The following is a 22,268-nucleotide window of genomic DNA, read 5'->3' as shown; positions in this document are numbered from 1 at the left end:
ATTCAAAGCTTCAGCATCTGGAAAATAGTGGCAGTGTGCTTAACATCAAGTATTCAAAGCTGACCTTGGTCACGAGGTGTAAAAAAAGAGAGATGGGAGAAAAAGGAAAACAATACAAAAAGTCATCTCTTGAAGTAATCCAAATTCAAACACTATTGATAGTAAGATGTACGAAATTCCAACTGCTTCCCAAGCTCGGTTTTGGGAATAAATATCCTCTTGCTAATAAATAAAGACCCTCTGCAGAAAGAGTTACCAGGGGACAACAAGGGAGCTTGCAGCCACCCACCCATGCCGAGGCAGCCTTGCCCGCTCAGAGGTGTGCCTTACGGTTTGCAGAGAAGAAACTGAGGAAAAGGTTGGAAAAACGCAAAATACCTCCATGGCAGCTTACACACAACGCAGTTCAGGAAAGGGAAGCCTTCAGGAAAAAGATGTCCGAATGATTGGAAGGGATGTGGGGAGTTGTAGCTACCTGAATTTCTTCCACAGCAGTGCCACTCGCTATGGCAGCTGAAATGCATCTGTGGTTCTGAAGCCCCTGGGTCACCTCCATGGTCTGGATGCAAACACAAAGCTACCTGTCCCTGCCCCATCCTTTCGCTCTCCTCGCAGGACGATTAGACTCCCATAAAGGAAAGAGGGGAAGGAGCGGAGCCTTCTGACAAAGTGCAGCTCCCTGGAGGCTTGGGGAGTGATTGGTTTTGCATATGAGGACCACAGTGCAGAGATCCAGGCCACCGCAGCTAGCAAATTCCCCAAATTCCTCTTTTCTCTCAAGAATTCTCTGATTAGCTGGGAAGATAGTTTGGCGTGTAATGCGGAAAGAAAGGTCATCCTGCCTGCGGAAGCCTGTTTCGTATACAATGTCCTAGAAAGGCTCCTTTTTGTTTCCAGTGCTGCTGAGAACAGCTCGGGCTGCTGCAGCCAGTGTCCCTGTAGGAACAGGAGTGGGGAGGTTTGCTCTAACACTGGATGTTAACAGCAGAACGTCAAAGTATTGCATTGGATGGGCCTTCTGTAAAAGACTATTTTTAGAAACCACATATTTATGTGTCTTTAATCCACTAGTTGATCCAAGTTAGTTTCTGTCATCAGCGTTACACAGATGGCAGCTACCATATGTTACTTTCCATTTCCATTGCACATCAGCTTAAAATGAAGACAATCTCTCCAGCACGAAGCGCAGAAGGCAGTGCGTGCAGCCGTGTGGCTTTCAGTGGAGACAAAATGAAGATCCAGGCTATTTAGATATTTGGCTACACAGGGAGCTCCTCGATTACTTTGTTAATTAAGCAAGGATGCCCAAGCGTCAGCAGAAACTCTTCAGCGTCCCTCCCTCCATTTGTTTGCCCACAGACGAGCGCACCCAGCCACCTCACATCCAGCTACCCAGGGAAGAACAAAGTTGAAAATGAAACAGGTTCAGCCACCTGGGAACTACACTCATCTCTGCATTATTTATCTTTGTGCTACAGCTATTAGGAAAAAAAGAAGAAGAAGGGAAAAAAGGTCATTCCCATGCTTTCACTGGGGAGAAATGACATGGAAATGACATCACTATCTAAAGTATACGTTTGTGTCTGGAGTTCCAAGGCCATTTCCTAATGAAGCACATGTGCTTTACTAGGTTTATTTTGAAACTCTATTTGCTTATTTTCCAGCCATGATCAAAAGGACATTCAGAGTGTTCTGTAGGAGGCACTTGAACCCTGTAGACCAGTGAAGTTTTTTCCTAGCCCCAGCAGCAGCCAACAATAATGTCATTTGTACAATAAACCCCACTGCACGAAATGCTCTGCTGTTTCCTACCGGTAAACAGATACTGCTTTGGGAATTGTTGCCCTTGGGTGGCAGGACAGGGTCTTCTCCCCCAGATTATGCAAAGCTTCATTTAGTGTGTATGACTCGTCACCAGTGGTGCTCTTTCCTCAACCTCCAAACTCCTGAGCCTCTTGCCAGATGCTGTTGCTTAGTAGCTGTTGCCATAACACTGGCTCTTCTAATACCTTGGATAAAAATTTTACAAAACATGCAAATCCATTCTGAGAAGCTGAGAAAAAGACTCCTACCTTAATATTAAAATTGTCATCAAGAAGGATGTTTTCCAACTTTAGGTCCCTGTGGACAACACCGTTCTGAAACAAAGAAGAAAAAAATGCGGGAGAACATAAGAAAATATTGGGAAAATTAAAGGTGAGCTGGCAGGGTGGTCTTTGCATCTACATTTCAGGGCTGATTTCACTGTCATAACACTCACAGCCCAGTGACTAGTGACAGGCGATGTATTAGTCACTTGGTATGTGGTTAAGGGAAGAATGACTGGAATCTGTCCTCCCACAAAGCCTCTAAAACAGCAGGGGGGTGAGGGGATGGAGGGCTAGGGGGTGGGGGGTGTCTTTTCGGAACTTAATTCCAGCCTGGATCCTGCCCCCATTGCGTGAAAGCAATATATTCTTCCCAGGCATCAGAAAACAGTATCTGTCAATGACGTTAGTCCTTACAAAAGACCTCATTCCTGCAATGTGCAGCCACGTGGATCGGAAGAGTTATAATCCTTAAAGACTGTAAATGTTAGGGATGGAAGTGAACAAGCTGGGTTTAGGTCAGAGCCTTCTTTAAAGAAATTTGGGGAAAATTGACTGCACAGGGAAGGGTGCTGCAGCTTTTCAGTGCTGCGCAGTGAAGACTTTGAAAACCTCCCTTGTTTATCAGAATTCAAGTGGAGATTAAAGTGTTTAAGAATTCAAATAAAAAATAGTGTTAGCTGCTCGCTGCCTTTAGCCTCATGCAAGTTTTGGCTCTATGCAGTTGGTTCATAAGCAGGCACAAAAGGTCCGTGATGACAGCCAGTCAGCTACCTTGGATTTAATTGCTTAAATTGTCATTCTAGTGGGTACCACAATGGATAAAGTCATTAGCAAAGTGTATCTTTCTAGTGCTCCTGCTACAGCTGGAAAAGTTACTTTTGCCTATCCAGAATGAGTACATGCTAAAGCTCATACATGAACACTCATACCTTTCTTTTGGCTTTTTTCTTTCATATATTTTATCTCCTATTCTAAAGTTTTCACTTGCATATTCAAATTGCAAACTATCATTTGTTTGAATATATTAATGTTGTAGAAGTTCTATGGGATGCCTCTTCTAGCTAATGTTGTTAATTTTCTTTTTTTTTAATGTCAGGAGAATTATTTCCAAGGCAAAAATGCAATGTAGGGCTAATGTAAGGGAGTGGCTGGTATCTACCATAACACAGGAAAAGATCCTTAGTCATTAAAAACAGGCAGTGAACTACTGTAGCACTTTTAATGAAGATCTCCTGTTGCACTGATATAATCACATGCTGTGATACTTAATAATGAATGCTGTTACCTCAGACATGCTTTGAAATATATGTCACTAATCAGCCTTCAAATAGCATTTTTTAATAGCAAATCCTTTGCTCACCTTGTGGCAGTAATGTACAGCAGAGACTATTTGTCGAAAGAAGTGTCTTGTCTCTCTTTCGCTTAATCGCCGCCTCTCACTGATGTAATCATACAATTCTCCTTTACTTGCATACTCCATGATGATCACAATCTTATCTTTATTTTCAAACACTGCACAGGATAAAAGAAAAGAAAAAACACCACAGTTGAGCCAATACATTTGGAAACTGACACTTTGAAGAGTGAAGAAGACTCGGGATGACTAAACACATCCTGTATCACAACTGCAGCCTGGACAGATGTACCACCAACTACCCCACTGCAAAAAGCAAGTTCCAAAGCTAATTTTTTCCAGAGGAAGATTACAACGTTTCAGACCAAGAAAAGGAAGCTGAGGCTATCTTCACCTTCATATGCTACATGAAAGAAGCTCTTTGCCTCTATAACATGGGGTCACAGGATGGCAAAGTCAACTTGATCCTAATGCGGTAAAGTGGACACTTGTGCCAGCGACACCTGAATACTAACCCCCACCCCAGCAGGGGCTGCCTTTTGCCAGTAGTCCTCCTGAGATGAGAGGACAGGGAACAGGAGCTCTCACATCATTTGGAAAGGGCTAACAGAAGGCAGAATAAACTCTGTCTTCAACGACTGGTTGATACAAGATTGCTATTTGGCTTATAATGACTGTTGGTTGGCTTTCACCCATCATCAAAATCCAACAAGTGAATGGATGTATGTGTCCTCTTCCAGCCCAACTCTGTGCAACAGCGTGGTGGGCATGGACACTTGAGCTAGCAGTGGCTGCAACGTCTCTGTACAGCTCTTATCAGCATGGCTCTGCACCCCATCTCATGCACCCAACTCATCCTGAAATTTACTTATCTCCTGCCTCCGCCAAATGTCCCACTGCATGCTGTAGATACGTCTTTTGCCGCTTTTACAGAGCCAGCAGCAACACGCAACTCCCACATAAGCAATGCAAGGAACATTCATCTAATACACGTCACAACTTGACTGTTCTTTCGGGCTGTGGGTACTCTGTGCCACATGCTGTCAAGGACTTCACTGGAAGTTGCAGATAACTAAACATTTAATCTAGTAAAGCAGGCTGTGAGAAGTCTCAAATTGCCATAATGCCCTGGCAGCTAAACAGTTTTTCCCTTCTGACACTGAAAATCCACTGCAACCCACTGGAAATTTCCTGCACCTGCCATAAATAAACCGCTGCTCATATTAAAACATGGTGATTTTCCTTTTTTTTTTATCTGTGGCAGCAGCCTGCTGAGGCTAGATCACGCTGGCAGCAAAGCATCTGCAAATTAATGAGGTTACAGGGGTTATTACAAACGGATGCTAGTTTTGACCAGCCCTACTGGAATGATGCCTTCCTATATCTCTTTAGCAAAGCTCAGCCAGTCGTCCTTAGTGTTTAAAAAACAAAACCAAAACCAAACACAACCCCAACAAAAAGCCCCCCAAACAAACAAACAAAAAAACACTTCAGCTTTTGCAATGAAATGTGAAGCTGCCTCTCTCAACAAGCAGCTATTTGCTGCTCTTAGGCTTTGTCTCATGTCCTCTCGCACCTTGTCACTCAACTCCACAAGCCAAGCCTCCGCAGTTCCCTCTAACACCCCTGAACCCCAGCCAAACAGCTCTGATAAAAGGGAGAGCGAACAGCCAGAAAAAATTGGCTGCTTACTTGTCTGCTGGCCTCGCTGTACCCCGAAGCAGAGGCTCCTGCCAGTGCTTACATCCTATGTGCATCCTCATCAGCAATAAACTTCGGAAACTGGAAGAGTTGTCTCTGGATGGATTATACTTACAGTATCCTCTCCAAGAATGACAGAATGATATTGTCTGGGAAAAACTGAACATGCCCTATGTCATATAGGGAAGTGCTCTGACTTGTTACCAGCAAAGCAGCAATGCACACATTCGATTCTCTAAGGTTGGAAAGGCTTGTTAGATACAGGATTGTTTAGGAAGGCAAAAGGAAATAGTTTCAGTAAGCGGAGACAAATTACTAAAAATGCTCTTAATTAAGAGATTTAATTTAAAACAAACAAACAAGCAAGGGAAAAAAAAAAACCCAAAACAATCTCCAACCCCTCTGAGTTAGGGGTTATTATATCATGCAGATACAGCTGCAGTCGCCACATGGCACCAATGATCTCGGTGGACTCTCATGGGAGCGCACACTCCAAGCGGTACCAGCTGAGGACTGCCCTGAGCTCAGGGGGACATTTGCCTCACAGAGGGGCACAGATGGGGGCGAAGGGGCCCTCGGCTTCTCCCACTCAGCTCCCCCAACCGCCGATGCCCTACCAGGTGTTCAGTGCTGATGATGACAATAAGAGCCCTGCTACGATGGAGCATTCTTCCAGACTGTGTTTTTACTAAAGTTTTGCCTTCATCACGCAGTCATGACAGCTTTCTCAAATCATCCTTGATGTTCTGAATTTTTAAATTCCAAAGTCTAATTTTTCTGGACTAAATTTTGCCATATTAATACAAGTCCTGATCCAGATATATTTTCCTGCATTTCTACAGAAATGAAGTGGTTTGGAGGAATGTGCATTTAAAGGTACTTTCCGTTTCAGATTTTCTCTTATGCCCTCTAGGAAACTGAGATAATACCTTAAAATTGAATTTAGGAAATCATAAATCACTGTTCCAAATTTTGAATTTTTGACACAAAAGCGCACTAGAACCAATGAGAATAGAAGCATCCGAATAACTAGTATTTGGGTTTCAGTTTACCAGCACACTCAGTACAAATCGGCACATTCTTTTTTTTCATGAGGGAGCACTGTGAGAAGGTCACTACCCTTGGGTTTAGATGACATTACAGAGGCCTCCTCAGCATCATCATAGCTGAACGATTACAGAATTAAACAGCAATTTATCTCTTCACCAAGGAGCAAACATAAATGGAGAATCTTTTCTTTTTCCCCCCAGGGAGGTGGGAGGTATTTTTTAAAACTGCATCATTTCAGTTCAGAGCAATTCCATCGTATCAGCCAAATCTCATGAGAGGGCACGCAGCTAACTTTCCTGTAGAGAGGGAACCGAACAGTAGACAGAAACGTCTTAAATGAGAGCTGCCACTGAAGGAGGAGCGGAAAGGCAGTAGGATATATGGCTATACACACACACACAATGTTAAAGAGGAATTCAGTGGTCACAACTATCAGGCACATGACAAGGTGGTATTCTGGCAAGTCTCAAGACCATCAGCCATGTACACCACGGATTTTCACAGTAGTAGTTAGGATGCCAGGCGGGCTTCATATAGACACTTGTGAATTTCTCTTCTGAGCACAGTATGTAGTTTTATAAACATATGCTCCAAGAAACCATTGTGGCCATGGCTGGGGGATGAGAGGAGGGCATTAATTAAAGGCTGGATTGACTTACTGCAAATAATAATGAGGTAATAAATATACTGCCCTGTTAACACCTGGGCTGTAACCTGCAGGCTGATGACAGACGCATTGCCTCCATATAGCTTCTGGGACCGCTTGGTTCACGCTTTGTTTTTGTTGCGGATGATTTATCACCTGCCATCCTACTGCGTATTTGTTCTGAAACTCACCCTGCCTAGAAGTGTGCCTGAACCCTGGCTGCAGCTACTGCCGATGGAGAAGCACGGCTTCAGCAGGATGCTGTGCCCCAGGAACATCCCGCAGCTCGCTATTGATGGGACAACCATGTCACACAAGTCCGCTCCGCAACCCTGGCCAAGGTCAAGGGAAGGAGGGAGGTTATGCATAAGAAAGGTGAGGCTGCTCTTGCTTCTTTCAAATCATGGATACTCTGCAAACAGCTGGCCAAATAAGTGGAGAGCTGTGAGTATCAACAGCCAGACATGGTAGCAGGAGAGATGGTCTGTCAATCACAAATCAAGCGATGGGGATTGCTTAGATATGAGGCATGAGCTCCACGTATTAGAGGAGGCAGCAGCAGGAGAAATGCTTGCTACAAACTGTGTGTCATTTATTTCTGAACCACTGTGTTTATTTCCACCATTCTGCAAGCTGAGTTACGCTGAGAGGGCTGCAGCAAGACCTTGGTGTGGTGGAGGGGCCGCTGCACTACTTCAGCCATAGTGGTCAAGTGGTGCAGGGCAGTGGTTGCAAAATGAGAGTACTCCTGATTGCAGACAGAGCCTGCAGGATGAAGGATTGGCTTCTGAGATGGCTACACTTCCACCTGGCCACAGGAAAGGAGGGAGGGACAGCACTGTGAGAGCACATCAGGAACCAGGGAGCAGGAACGTGATGTATCACAAGGTGCTAGGAACAACGTGACTGTATCCCCAGCAGATGAGCAACAGTACTGTGTTAATGTACTGAGACATGGGTCACAGCAACGTGGAGAAACAGCATTTTCCAGTGGGCTACAAGCTTGCTTGTGCTTGGTCTGTTCACCCCAAGAGTCTTAGCAGAGGCTAAGAGCAGCACTCTACCCAAGAAGCAAAGGGTGCTTAAGATGCAGTGGTCAAAGAAAGATTTCTTACATTTTTTCTTTAAACTCCCCCCTTAACTCTAACACATTTGTTTGTTTTTTAAGTGACAGAAAGTTCTATACTTCTAGACGGCTAATTGAAACCAAATCTGCTGGCTTCAGAGCTCATTGAAGAATATAAATGTGAAACTGGGAAAGAACTTCACTTCTCACTACCAAAGACATATCTGAGACAAAGTACATTTTGTAACATCAACAATCTCTTTCACAGGCTGTTCTACTATAGCAGTAATTCTTGGATATAATCTCTCCACTTATTTATATTTAGAGGCCATGAAATGATGAACTCAGCTTCTATCTACAGCTTTCCATTTTCCAAATAGCACTGGTTGCGTAGGGACCTCCTGCTGATCAGCACTCTTCTTTTCAACCCCAATGCTAAATTCTTCCCTTTAGCTACACTGAAGTCACCTCCACTGAAACTCCACGGGACAAGTTTAACAGTGGATGAACATACTCGCTATCCCTCTTAAATGCACTCTAAAAGTGTTGAAAGCCCACATGGACATGGTTTTGCAAACATCAGTCAGAAAGACTTAATAGTACGTTGCGCACCTCTCTATTAGGACAGTTCGCTTTGGACTTATTTACTACCAAATTCAGACAGCAAAACAAAGCAGAAGGCTTTTGCCCTTCCTCCAAGCTTACAGGATGCTAAAGTCAGAGTGAGTGCCAAGGGGGGTGGATTTTTTTTTTTTTGCTCCCTTAATGGACTACCTCCTTGTGGGCTGATTCCATTTGGTTTACATGTAACCCTGGGGTAAGGATTTTAGTTTGTTAGTTTAAGAGGGGCGGTCAATCTCTTTGCACTGGAACCATTTGAATTCTCCTCATGCCTTTGCTCTCTATCAGAGCAATCTCCTAAATTAGTTCCAGTATGTTGACATTCCTTCCATCTGGTGTCTTTCCATTCAGCGGTATTTTTATTACTCTCCTAACAGCCGCAGACAGAAGTACCTTTCCACTGCTACAAAATGCTCTTTTATTAAAGGTCAGCCAAATCAAAAGAACAAGCGAGTTTGTTTTTAATTTTGGAGATGCAGACTAGAATAACCTTTTCATTCAGAAAAGTTGTGTATGACCCAATTACCTCACTTGTGTAATAAGGCTCGAATTATTCTTCAAAAAGACATGTGAGTACTGAAAAGTGTTTTTTACCTTAGAAATTCATCCCGATATGTCTTCTGTGTTCTTGAATGCTTTGAAAGCTTTACAGCCCCTTGGCATTATTATTATTACTATTACTATTATTATTACTGTTATTATTACTATTATTATTATTACTTTTTTTTAATAGAGTATACAGCAAATATGAAAATATCCGAGCTCCAATGCAGAAAACCACTTGTATGCATATGCATACATTTATGCATATGCTTAATTATAATTGAAGATAGTAAGATACAAAGTATGCGTTTTAAAGCTAAGCTTGTGTTAAATTGTCTTCCTGAATTACGGCCTTATTGAGCTGAACTGCATCCCCTCTTAAAGGAATTTAGTTAAGATCCTGCAATAACCATTTTAAATCAGACATCATGCTAGAATTTACTCCCCGGTGAGGAGATTAAATCAGAACAAGAACCGTTATCCTTGCCGAGGTTGTTTCTCAGAGAATGAGACTGAGGATATGCAGATTTTGATGGTCTACTCTTTAAAAAGGAAGGAAAAATGAGAGTTGGTAATTCAGCCATAATAACATGTCACACTAATTGTCTTTTGTTTCAGCAAAGAATACAAAAGCTAAATCCCCTTTTTTAAAAATTATTTTTACAAACTGCTAAGGAACTTCAGACAAGCAAACATTTACATTGCAGTGGAAGGACTGTATAAATCAAAAGATAGAAATAAATTTCATCATTGCTTGCAATCATTTTGACATCTGAATCAGACCTGCCAGTGATCTCATGTATCTGAGTTCATGTCATGTCCAACAAAGTGTTGTTCAGGCAATGGCCCCGAATGAGAGGAAATTCATAAAGGCGAGGTATGGTAACTAAAGAGTTAAGTTTGTTCATACTTGTTTCATTACTATTGCCAGACTCTCAAAATATTACTTGATGTTCTTGGACATTATCAACTGAAAACAATGGCAATAAAGCACTCAAAGGTCAAAAGCCTATATAATTAGAGGAAATCAATTAGAAATGTGGTTAAATAGCGTCACTGCTGAAGTACTTTCTCTTGGATAAATAAAAAAAAAAGAATCATTCCTGCTTTCCAACTTTCATCATTCTTGTTTAAAGCCCAGTTGTGACATTTTAAGAGATTTTTGACTTTTTCAGGTGTTTTGCACACAGAAGGGATGAAGTCATTAGGCACTGAAGTTCGTTTTGATTATGTCTGAAAACCAGGATTGCCTCCCCAGCACCGTCAGCCTGAGACACCTAACTCTGTTCTGCCCATGCACAAACCCGACGATGGTGTGAGCGGCCACCTCGGTCCCCGGCTGCCTGCCCCACCAGGGGTGCACACTGCAGCCGACAGCGGGGGACACCTGCCTGAGCTGGCACTGCTGGAGGGGGGACGCAGTTTGTCAGGAATGGCTCACGTCCGTGTGCCTCGCTGGCTGCCAGCCAGGCAGATTTTTGGCAACGCAGCTGCTTTCACTGACGACATGGTGACTTGACTGACAAAACTCAGAAGTTGTGAGAAGCCGACAGAAGCCTTCAGGCAGACCTTATTGCAGCTTTCCAGTACTTAAAGGGGGCCTATAAGAAAGATGGGGACAGACTTTTTAGCAGGGCCTGTAGCAATAGGACAAGGCGTAATGGTTTTAAAATAAAAGAGGGCAGATTTCGTCTAGATATAAGGAAGAAATTTTTCACAATGAGGGTGGTTGAACACTGGCCCAGGTTGCCCAGAGAGGTGGTAGATGCCCCATCCCTGGAAACATGGACGGGGCTCTGAGCAACCTGATCTAGTTGAAGATGTCCCTGCTTATGGCAGGAGGGTTGGGCTGGATGACCTTTAAAGGTCCCTCACAACCCAAACTATCTATCATTCTATGATTCTATGAACTCAAGGAGCCCTGCACGGGAGACAGGCCTATGTGTGTTTGAAACACCAAGCGTGCATTTGCTTTTTGTTACATGAAGTCTGGCACAAAGTATTTGGCAAGCAAGATGAGTATTGTGAAATACCATGCCACCATCATTACACACTGTCAGATCTTCTTCCATTGCCTTTGGGATTTGAAAGTACAGAAGAGCTGAACCAGTCTCCTGATTAACCAAAGCATGTAACCTAGCTCAAGTCACTGTGGAATGGCAGATACATGACAGAGAATCTCTGTGCTTTTTCTTAAGAGTACCAAAAATGGAACCGAAAACAAAAGTGAGGAGTTCCTCTTACATGGGAAATTCATTTTTTGTGTCTTGTTGCTGTGAAGGGTCCAGCACTGTTCTAAGCATCCCGTCTCCAATCCAGCAAAGCACTTCAGCACATCTTTTCCTTCACTTACTCGTTCATGTTAATGCCACTGTGTTCCACGGGCACCAAACTGTGATACTAACATTTATTCATTCTTCAGGGAATATCTTCGCTAAACTGTTTCTACAAACACGTTAGCTAATAATCTGTTCATTTTTAAGTGCATTTTGCAAATGGGTGGACTTTTCCGTATGGTTATGCTGACCAAAGACAACTCTTCCAGCACAGAAACACTCATGAAAACACTGCATTTCACACTACAAAGACTCAAGAACTCACTCCTGAATGTACGAAGTCTAACTTCACTCTCATGATTGGTCCAACACATGTTTAAATGTTTGCAGAGTAAGTCCTTATGCTCTTTCCCTGGTTTTACTTTATAAAGTATTGCCAGATGAGATAGACTGCGCACTCAGGCTATCCTTGGAAAAATATGTTAGCTCTCAAAGGCTTTATTATCAAATCCTGGAGTTTTCAAGGCAAAAAAGCAGGGAAAGGGGGGGGGGGGAGCGGAGACAAACAGATGAATGGACAGAGTCATTATTCTATAAATTAAAATTTATGTGCTGAAATCAGAAGACAGCTAGCAAAGCCAGCTTCATTTATCCAGTCCCTTTCAAGGAGTTTAAAGTCACTTGAAAGAGCACTTCCCTCGCAGCCGTGCTCGACAGATTGCCAATTACAGCCCTGCTGAGAGGATGGAATTTCTTTGGAGTCATAACTGTATATCTGCCCTTGCAGTAACGGGCAAGGTACGTGCCTTTTGATTAGAATACCAAAAATATCTCTAAACTGGAAAGCTTTGTTTCCACACATCTGAATTTGCTGAGTATCAAAAAAAAAGATAAGCTTGTGTTTACATCCAGTTGACAAATTCAGAGGTTAATTGCTTCTAAGCAGGCAGGTCAAAAGGATACCTAAACAAGGATCCTACTTAAGGAAAACACATGTTTGTAAATGCAATATGAAGAGCTTTCAAAGATATTACGGGGAGATACAGCATTGTCCATGCTAGCTAGATCTGTGCAACCTGGCACCTACAGAAAGCACTGTCAGATGTGCAGTGGCAGTCTGAAAACCTACAGTAAAACTTGGTGACAGAGGAGAAAAGTATCTGTGCGGTGGCTTCAGTTTAAAAGTTAAGCATCTGATCTAAGTTAGTCAGCTAAACTCCATCTATAGCCAACATGAGCCTCCAGTATGTCCTTTCTCCCACCTCTCTGCAAAAAATATCTCCCAGGAGGGAGCAAACCACCTTGTGTAGATGCTGATCTCACTTGACTAGAGAGGGGAACTAGACTTCTAGTGTACACCAACTGCCTAAATGTTGGATAGCTTAAATTTGGTGACATTAAGCCCACCTCTGAGGATTGAGTAACTTCAACATTTTGTGTCAGAGGGTAGCAATGTTATCACTCTTTATGCATCAGAAGGAATAGCCATGAGTTTAAAATCTGACTTCAAGAGGATACAAATACTTCAGTCCTAGATGTAGTCCCTTAACATCACTACAAGTACTCTTCAGCTTAAAATGAAGCACTTGCTTAAGGATCCTTGAGCTCGCATCTTTACCTCTGGGCAGTACGTAACTGCTCCTCTGGATTCAGCTGCGCAGCCACACGTCTTCCCAATGCTACAATATCGAAGTTACAGCGTTAGCTGCTAAAGGCCAGATACTGACTCTGACTGCTTGGAAAGGCTGGAAGAGCTGTATTGCTGCTATAGCTCTGCTCTATGTAACTCCTTCCAAAGGACTACAGTCCAACCAAGAAGCTGACTTCCACTGCCCATCCCTTCAGGCCAGGAATTAAACATAAGAAGCCAATGAAAGACTGCTCTGCTTTCGAGAAAACGAAAAGGAAACGAACCAGTAACAGAATGGAAAACTTCCCAGAAATGAGAAAAAAAACTGCCTCCAGGTTTGTCGCTGCAAAGCACTGCTGCTGGCTGACAGACCACAACATCACCTGCTGTAGACGCTCGCCTCCTGGACAGGACGAACCCTCCATTGCGGAGCTTGACTGACTCTGCTGCAGAAGCACTGCTCCTCCCTCCACGGGGCCAGAGGGGAAAGTTTTGCTCCCACAGGACTTTATTGTCTGCTTCTTAAAAATGCTGTAATCTTTTTAATTTTTACAAATGTTTTAACTCAGTAAAAACTATTTAAAGTAAGGACAAGAAGGGCAATTGGTCAAAGGACCGCAGCATGCTTAATCTTTTGTCTTTCTGAGTTCCCGTGCACACTTGAAATAACTTTTGTTCCATTTGCAACCCACATGCTGACACAGCATCCCTCCCCTTTTCTGTTCCCAGATCCTGTTATGAGTTTATTCAATAAAAAGACAGATATTCATCTCTTTTCAAGTACAAGAACATGCTTTTGAATAACTCAATATGCGATACTGTAACAGTACTCCAAGCCAGCTCGTTTTAATCAGTTGTATCAACTTTCAGAGCGAAGCTGCCATATACGTATCATCACCTTGCACGTCTACCTCATGGGTATGTAAATATGAAGGACTAAATTCAGGCTGTCTGTTTTGCACACAGGAAAAGAGGTGATCCCCAGGGATGAGGCTGCCCAACCGAGGTTCCTCTGAACCTCTGGAACCCACACCCCAGGTTCACCATGCGGCAAGCAGACTTCTTGGACAGTGTCTTTTAGCACGTACCCAGCCCAAAAATCCCAGCTAGAGCTGGGACATTACTCGAGGAAGGAAGGAAGGAGGAGGAGATTTTACTACAGAGTGACACTCTATAAATACATAAACAAACAAACAGGCATATCAGGGAGGAATGCCCCTGACTTCCTGCTCCTCACTGTCAGACCAGGGAGCAGCTCCCAGAGGCAAGAATGAGCAGGCTTCCCGGCTGTGTCCCAGGAAGAAAGGAGTTAGAGGGGGAAGACAGGATGAGGAACCAGGAACAATAAGCCAGCGACCAGACCAACAGGAAATTGTGCAGGGGTGGGCAGGAAGTGGACGCTGGGATTCAGGGGAAAAAAAACAGCGGTGACAGAACCAGCAAGACTAACCGGCAGGTAAGGGAGGACCAAAGGCCTAGAGCAGACAAGATTGGTCTTGTGCAGTCCAGAGAAAATAAAGCATACAAGGACTGGTTTAGAGGCCGGGGACGTAAGCAGGTATCAGGCTGGTGCATGAGTGAAGGTGAAATTAAACTGAACTGTCCGACGGGAGCAAGGAGATGAGGTGATACGTGCAACAATTTCCCACTTGCCTTGGACACAGTGCTGGAAGTCACACATGAAGAAGCTCCTCCAGGCAAAGGGTTATGCATCTGTGAAACACTGGTGGTTCAAAGGGAAGGTAGTGCTCAAACCAGTCTCTTTGGTAAGGGATGGGTTACACTAGGAGTAGGGGTTTGATTGGTGCATGCTCTCAAGAAACATGAAGAACAAGAACATAACAGAGCAGTCAGGGAGGAGAATCGCATTCACTAACCTTCGTATATGGTGATGATATGAGGGTGGCTGAGGGATGACATGATCTCAATCTCCCGTCTGATGTGAACCATATCTTGCTCATCCTTAATTTTGTCCTTACGAATGGATTTTATTGCAACCTATAAATTCAGGAAATCAAGCATTATTCTTGGAACTGAACAGATGCATATAATCCATTAAGGAGAGTTCAAAAAATAAATACAGATGTTAGATGTTGGCAGAACGTGGAATGACCAAAACAAAGACTTAAAATACAAACCTCCATGCCCCAGCTCCTTCATTTTAGAGCAATAAATACACTGTTGTTAGAGTAAAGGGTGACATGAAGTTTTAGGGTCTTCAGGTCTTAGGACTTCACTGAAGGAAAACACAGCATCTTTTGGAAGGATCTCGGTGATCTGTGATTTCAGAGACAATTTCTCTGAAATAAGGCTGAGATCTCTGATGGAACAGAGGCAGGGAATCCAGGGTGCCAATTAAAAATTTGTATTTGTCCATGTTAATACATAAGAGGATCACATTAACACAGGTTGCTCCATGGTTCCCTAAAGCAGGCAAACTGCTCAAGAATTACGACTTATTTAAAAATCAGAAGAAATAAATCTTTGAAATTCACATCTAAACTCGTCCTCATATAAACCCAAGGCTTTTGGGTTCTACACAGCACTTATGCAATCACTGCAAAACCATATCCTTCCTGCATCCTTCCTCAATCAGCCACCTTTTTTCAAGCACATCGTGTGACTGGGTATCTTTCCAAAAGGCAGGGTGGGAACAGAGGAAGTGATAGCTGAACTTGCAAATTATAACACCCCTTGTGAGTGTGTGTTATGTGTGTTGCCTGTGAAAAAGGGGCTTATCTGAACCACGCCATAAATAATCACAGAGGTCAGCTCATGCCCTACAAGAAATGTAGAAGCCAACAATGGAGAGAAGCTGGTGGGAGAGGAAAGGTGAGGGCATTGTGCATACTGAATGGCAGCACGGCCTTTATTATACTCAATATTTACCCTGCTTTATTTTTGTAAGCCAGAGTTCAAGGAATAAATTACCAGCTACTTTAAAATCAACAGTAAGTCTTTGAAAAACATCACTGACCTGCTGAGATGACCACCCCTTTATGGGTAAACAACACTTCTGTCATTCTATGCAGCCAACTACTGTGGACCTCTCCTGGGAAAACATTTGTAAATCTGTGATTTATGTGATTTCCCTAGTTCCTTCAGAAAAAAATAATTTCAGTGCCTACTTCAGTAATTGCAAGTGGCATGACTGGTATTGTTTTTACTATATGATGTAGCATCAAGAATATTGAAGAAAGAAGGGAAAAACTTACAATATTATAAAATTGAAACGTACATAAGCAGGAGCTAGTTTAAAGGATCAGGTTTCCTACAAAGCCTTCAACTCTGAAAAGCAACATTGTTCAAAAAAGCATTAAGCACATGCACCATCCCCTTGAATTCCGAAAGATTTCAGCACATGCTAAAATTAAGCTCATGCTCAAGCGCTACCTCACTTTGGGACAGCGGAAGAAAAAAACAGAACTCGAAGGACAAACTGATTTGCCCATTAAAAACCCCAAAAAATTATTTTCTGGCTCTTGATCCAAAGTATTTTAAAAGTAACAACATAACTATGGTATGATCTACATCACATACATTTCTAGAAAAGGTAGTACAACAGATTTTAATTGAATGAGTGATCAAGTAATTCTAGAGATGGAGAAGGCAACTAACACTAAAGATGAGGTTGGACTTTTCCTTGTTCCCATGTTTGCTCTGGGACAGGCTGCAAATGCAAATACACGCTGTATACAAGAAGGATGTGGGTGGCTCTTGGAGCAGCATGTGCATTCCTGCAAGAAATAAATATAGACATGGGTAAAAACACATTTTTTATTAAAAGACTGCCTTGTACTTGGCTCTGAGGAAGAATTTAAGAAGGGGTTCATTGTCAAATATACAATGGGGAGCAAATTCTTCACCATTCATGGCTGGTAAAGTAATAACAGCACCCCAGAGAGCATGCCAATCTCCTACTAACTTGACTCTGTGCTCCACAGACAGGACTTTTGTAAGTCTACACATAATTACTGCAAATGGCCTCCGTGGAATAATTGCACACGTGAAAACATATTCTTAGATACAAAAACTCAAATGTGATTGAAAAGCGTGGTGGCACAGTAAATATATGTTTGGATTAATCTTCAAATGCAAACAGATGTGCTGCCTGGGAGCATTTTTCAACAGGACTAGAGAGTTTACAGTCTCACAACCTGCGTTGGAAAGCGGTTAAGGCACCTAGGAGCCTTAATTTATAAAAGCTATTCCTAAAAGTTTAACTGAATTTTGAAGATGGTACTTAAGCTCTCCTGAAAAACATCTCTTCCCAGTTGCAGGGGTAGAATTCAGCAGCCCAGCTGAAGTAGTTGGGATTTTGTCAGTGACATCCAGGCTGCAAGACCTCATCCCAACACAAAGGAGAGAACACACACCAAACACATCTCTCGGCGTTTAATATCCAAGACTTTCTCTTCCCTCCCTCAGCTCCTTCAGACCGCAGCGACCGTACCCTGCAAGCCCGACGAACGGCAAGAGCGCTGTGGAGGAGGCGATGCCCCTCAGCCGGGGCACAGGGCCGTACCAGCACAACCACTCCATACTGGAGCAAGGCTTCAGACCCTCGCACGTGCTAATGACATAGTACCACGGGCTATCTGCACAGCAAATGAGCGTGCTTGAAGCACAATGCAGCCATTTATTAATTAAACCCTGGGAGGCAAGTAGTGAAACAGCACTGTTCATCTGCTTCTAGGAGATGAGGAAATCGAAACGGAAAGCCAAGGTGACTCCTAAAGGAAACGAGGACAGCAGCATCTCAGAAACTGCTGCCTGCCTCTCCCTCCCAAACTGTGCAACACATCACAGGTGTGCCTTGCTCAACAAACCATCCCGTTACTAAAGGCTGACTTCTGATACCTTTCCCCCATGTTCAGCTGCTATTCTTCCCCTCAGAAAGAGCCTCAGGGAAGTGAAAGGTTCGAACGCATCTCAATAAGCACTTCTTACCCCGCGCCATCTGCCCGGTGGCCTGCGCGATCCCCAAGTGGTCAGGCTCCACACCTCAGAGGCCACCAGGAGTGCACAGCCTTGCTGGTGACCTGGTCCGAAAGACCAGATAGCCAGCGGTCGCCGCCAGTGGAGCCACTGTCGGAGGCGGTACCCCAAAGCAAGATTAAGGGAGCAGCAGGACAGCGTTCGCTCCAGCTCTTCCCCTCGAAGTAAGGGATTTCTGCCCGCCAAGCGTTTGTCACCTGCATCAGTCTGCTCAGACCATGTCAGCAAAGGTACTTGGGCTTAAGTCTACTGAAGTGAAAAAAACAACAGCAACAAGAAAGCAGTCCAGTTTGGGGTTTTTTCGTGTGACACTATGAGTCATGATCACATTTTAGGTATTTATTATATATTCCATTGTTTTCATCTCTCTGAGCAAAATAAGATCCCTTGCTGGATGCTATGGTATCAGACTGTAAAACAAGCCTCTCTCCCAGGTATTCTAAAAAATCAATAATGGAATTTTGTTCATGAAATGTATTTTACTCAGAAATATATTCCATAAAATACATTTTCAAAGTGCACTTATGCTTTTAACACCAGACAGAGCTGGCTCCGTTTTTCAAAACCCCACTTACAGGACTGCTGCCAGATACAGTACATGATGAACCTGAACAACTTAAGCCTAATAAGAAATAATCTCAATTGAGAAATACCTTATGAAAGAACTTGTTTGTTCATTCTTTAGGTCCTTTTCTTGCTTGCTTGCCTGCTTACTTTCCTTGCTTTCTCTGAAAGCAACAGCTCCACTGTGTGCAATATCAAAATTTATTAAGGGTCACAGCCTATGAATCAAGAGTAGGGCAAATGCTTTTTTACATCAGCTATATTAACTACTCCAAATACTCCAGCTCAAGATCTGCAAAGAAAGTGCTGTTAGTTCCTTCAGTACTCTCAGAACACTGTACTTATACCTCTACTACACTTTCTCAATGTATTTTACTGCTTTTAAGACTTAGATAATTTAATTATAGTAATTTCAGTAACTTTACTAGTTGAAGACTTTGTATTTTTCCTAGCTTCTCATCTTAACAAGAATTTCAGATAACTCCAAGACCTTGCACTCAGAGTAACATATCAGATTCTTAATAATGAAATCTAAAGCCTCTCACCCCAACAAACCAGGTTCAAGTTCACCCAAAGCCCCTATAGACACAGTATCCAATCTGGCAAAACACTTTAGCACATGCCTAACTTCACACGTGAGCAGTCCATTGGCTTTTGTGGGATAGCTCGCACATGTAAAGTTAAATATATGCATAAGCACCAAGGTCACAGCTCAGAAGTAGGCCATGTGATGGTCGCTCCGGGGATCGATACTGGCTGTCCACACCAGTAACATCCTCGGTGTCTCTTCTGCAGCTCCGACGGCGAAATGGTCCCACACACGGGGTTGGAGGGGGAGAAAGGAGCACTGGAGATGGAGTGAAGCGACCTCCGCCTGCGCTGCCTGTTCTGCCACCAGCCTCTGCTCAGAAGGAGGCAGACAGAATACCCTCTCCAAAACGTATGGCACAGGGGAGAGAAAGCAGAGGGTTGTGAACCTCCAGCATAGCCAGGCATTTCCAAACAGCTCTGCACAAGCACAGCTCCCGCTCCACCGCAGCTCTGCCTTCCAGAAGCAGGTAGGAAAGAGGGAGCACAGCTTTTGGCTTCCCATTCCTCCATGAGTCAGCCTGCAGAGTTTGCTGGGCAGGAAGCGTGGAGAAATAAGCGGCTCTCTTCAAGGCTGCAATAAATTACCTGTCTCCGTTTGCTGGAAAGAGGATTTATACTCACCCTCTGAACTCCTGTAGAGAGATTATTAAGTATTTTCCAAAACACTTCATGCTTCTTTGCTTTTGTTTGGTACAAATAACTTGAATTGAACTATAAATACTTCAAAAAGATGACGGTTGCAGAGGTTTCTGGACATTCAGTCCTGTCTGTAAGAGAAACGTCTCTCCTCCTTTACGAGCCGCTCAGCTGCTGGGCCGAGCAAAACGAGTGGAATTTTCTTTTTACAGAGGCAGATCAGGACCATCGCGTACAGAAAAATAACTCAAAGTTTAAACATCTGGCAAAGGGCATGGCAGGTGGCAGATGCCCGTCTCCATATCAAATCTCTGTGTTTGCTGAGTCACTGCTGGCAGCATCACTTATGGGAGGAGCAACAAAGCTGTATTTTCATCAAAGCGTAAAGCTGTTTCTCTTGATTTCAGGAAGCCGGTTCACGTGTTTGTTTTAATCTAACAAACCTACGTTTGCCTCGTTTCCAGCCTAGATGTGTGACTATAAACAAAGGTAGAGTCAGCCACAGTGCAGAAAGTCACAGGTTTTGCAAGCCGGCGAGTGCTGTGGCTGAGGCTGAGCACCCGAGTGCCACAAACCACCGAACCTTCCCCAGCGATTTCTGCATGCGGTACATTCAGTCCCATCGAAAACAATCCTCCACTCTTTATTATCTATCAAGGCTATTTTTAGGACCGCGGTGAGATATGAACGACCTGCTTTTTTCCACCGTGGGGGCTGTGACTTTTAAGCCGGTTCCAGCGCTTGTGCATACCACCCGTGCTCCAGCAGATTCCAATGGGCTCTTGCAATACTATCGTGGAGAGTCAGAAAAATTACATCAGGACAGAGAAGTCAGGACATGCAGTCCCTCGCGAAAGGGAAAGCAGCTTGCTGCCATCGAGAGCTATGTCAGAAATGCAGCTTAGAGAAAATTACTAAAAACGGGTTTCTTTGGGTGAAGTGGGAGGGGTGGGTTAAATACGCATAAACCTCTCCCTCCCAGCCGTGAACTGAGGCCATCCCCACCCAGCAATGGGAAGCGGGTGAGCCCAGCCGGTTTCACAGCTCTGCTTCCTTTCTTTGAGACTCTGAGGTGGGAAGCGCAATGCACCAAGTGCCAACGGGGGCGGGGAGGTAAAGAATAGGTGGATCAACCGAGAGGGGGGAGAGAAAGGGAGAGCAGAGGATGTTTGGGGGTGGGGAGAGAAAAGGCACATTGTTCTTTCTCCAGCTCCACGGAGCTGAGCAAGAAAGAATAAAGTCTGGCACTGTATTATGTTTTTTCCAGGGGAGTCTCTGCCTATGGCTCTTGGCCCAGACATCACCAACACAAGAGGAAGAGAAACAAAGCTATGAAATTGGGTGGTCCCTGAGGTTGCTGCAATCAAATGATAAGGAGGGGGGTGCTGGTAATGCAGTTGCATTGAAATGGCACTTCCAGAGGTTGCTCAAAGGAGAGAAAGGAAAGGCAGGGGATGGGCCGAATAACTGTCTATCTGGCCTCTGGATCTTCAAGGTGGGAAGAAGGAGCGAGCCATGGGTGGAAAACCCTAAGGGAAACCAAGCACGCAAAGAGTTCTGCAAAGGTATTCTCATGCAGACTTCTTCTTGTAAGCCTCTTCCCACATGAGTATCTCTTGGCTGTGTCCATTTGCTGGGAAAAAAAAAAAAACCTATCTTGAGACACCAGCCCCAGGCCAAACGCGGTAATAAAGAGCATCATGCAGGACGTGCAACTCCAAGAACCACTTCTGCACGGTCATAGAAAACACTTCACGCACTCATTGAAAAGTTGAACAAAAGGCCACTGTGAGTTGAAGCAAAATTAGTGCCTGGCATTGTGCTTTTTGCTAACACATCTCCAAGAGCTCTCTCTTTCAGAGAAAGAGTAAGGTCGACACAATGGCATTGTTTTGGAGACTATTACTTTTCAGATCCTAAAAGCCAGATCATCTCCATGGTGATACTGCCTGGAAGACAAGCATGCAACAAAATCCTTATTAATTATTTATCAATGGCCCAACTCTATTGTCCGATACATTGGCAAACTATGCAGTGATCCAGGGAGCTGCTCGAAGCGATAGCCGGTGCCATCTGCACCCAGCAAGATGGGATTCCACTCCGCTGATTTAAATCTCAGGGCTTCAGGGCTTCTGCCCATTATTCTGTTCCACTGCATGTTTCCTCATGTCATGGATGTTACCAAAGACAAAACGCTGTTGTTGGTGGTGGTGGTGTTGCAAGCTGGCAGCTGTACACATAAAGGGCGAGGATGCACGTGCCGTGATGCACATTTCAAGTTCATTTGCTTTTAAGAGGCAAGGGTATATTTTACAGCTGCCTCACTCCGTATGGTAAAAGCATATAGCAAACACCTGCGCCTCTCTGCTTCATTCTCCTCTTCCCAATGTATCACATAAAAAAGATTATATTTCTAAAAAACAAAGCTGATTTACTGCCACTCTATCACGCACCTGTAGAGAAACTCACTCTTGCACCAAGTCCTAAGTCAGTGTGATAATG

At 43.8% G+C, this 22,268-nt stretch overlaps 1 protein-coding gene across 1 annotated transcript in view; it reads right to left on the bottom strand.

Moving 5' to 3' along the window:
* Nucleotides 1-22,268, bottom strand: part of NUAK1 (NUAK family kinase 1) — a gene marked incomplete at its 3' end in the record, with an annotated part of 46,739 nt that overhangs the window by 7,705 nt on the left and 16,766 nt on the right. Inside the window, exons 2-4 of the mRNA XM_082014437.1 lie at nt 14,855-14,975; nt 3,451-3,602; nt 2,073-2,138 (exon numbers count right to left, since the gene is read on the bottom strand). Coding sequence (XP_081870563.1) covers nt 2,073-2,138; nt 3,451-3,602; nt 14,855-14,975 — 339 coding nt within the window. The remainder of the gene's footprint in view (nt 1-2,072; nt 2,139-3,450; nt 3,603-14,854; nt 14,976-22,268) is intronic.

The sequence above is a fragment of the Phaethon aethereus genome, assembly GCF_964289735.1.
Source record: "Phaethon aethereus genome assembly, chromosome: 1".
Classification (NCBI taxonomy): domain Eukaryota; kingdom Metazoa; phylum Chordata; class Aves; order Phaethontiformes; family Phaethontidae; genus Phaethon; species Phaethon aethereus.
The sequence above is the reverse complement of the archived record's forward strand: the minus strand, read 5'-3'. Positions and strand labels throughout refer to the sequence as shown.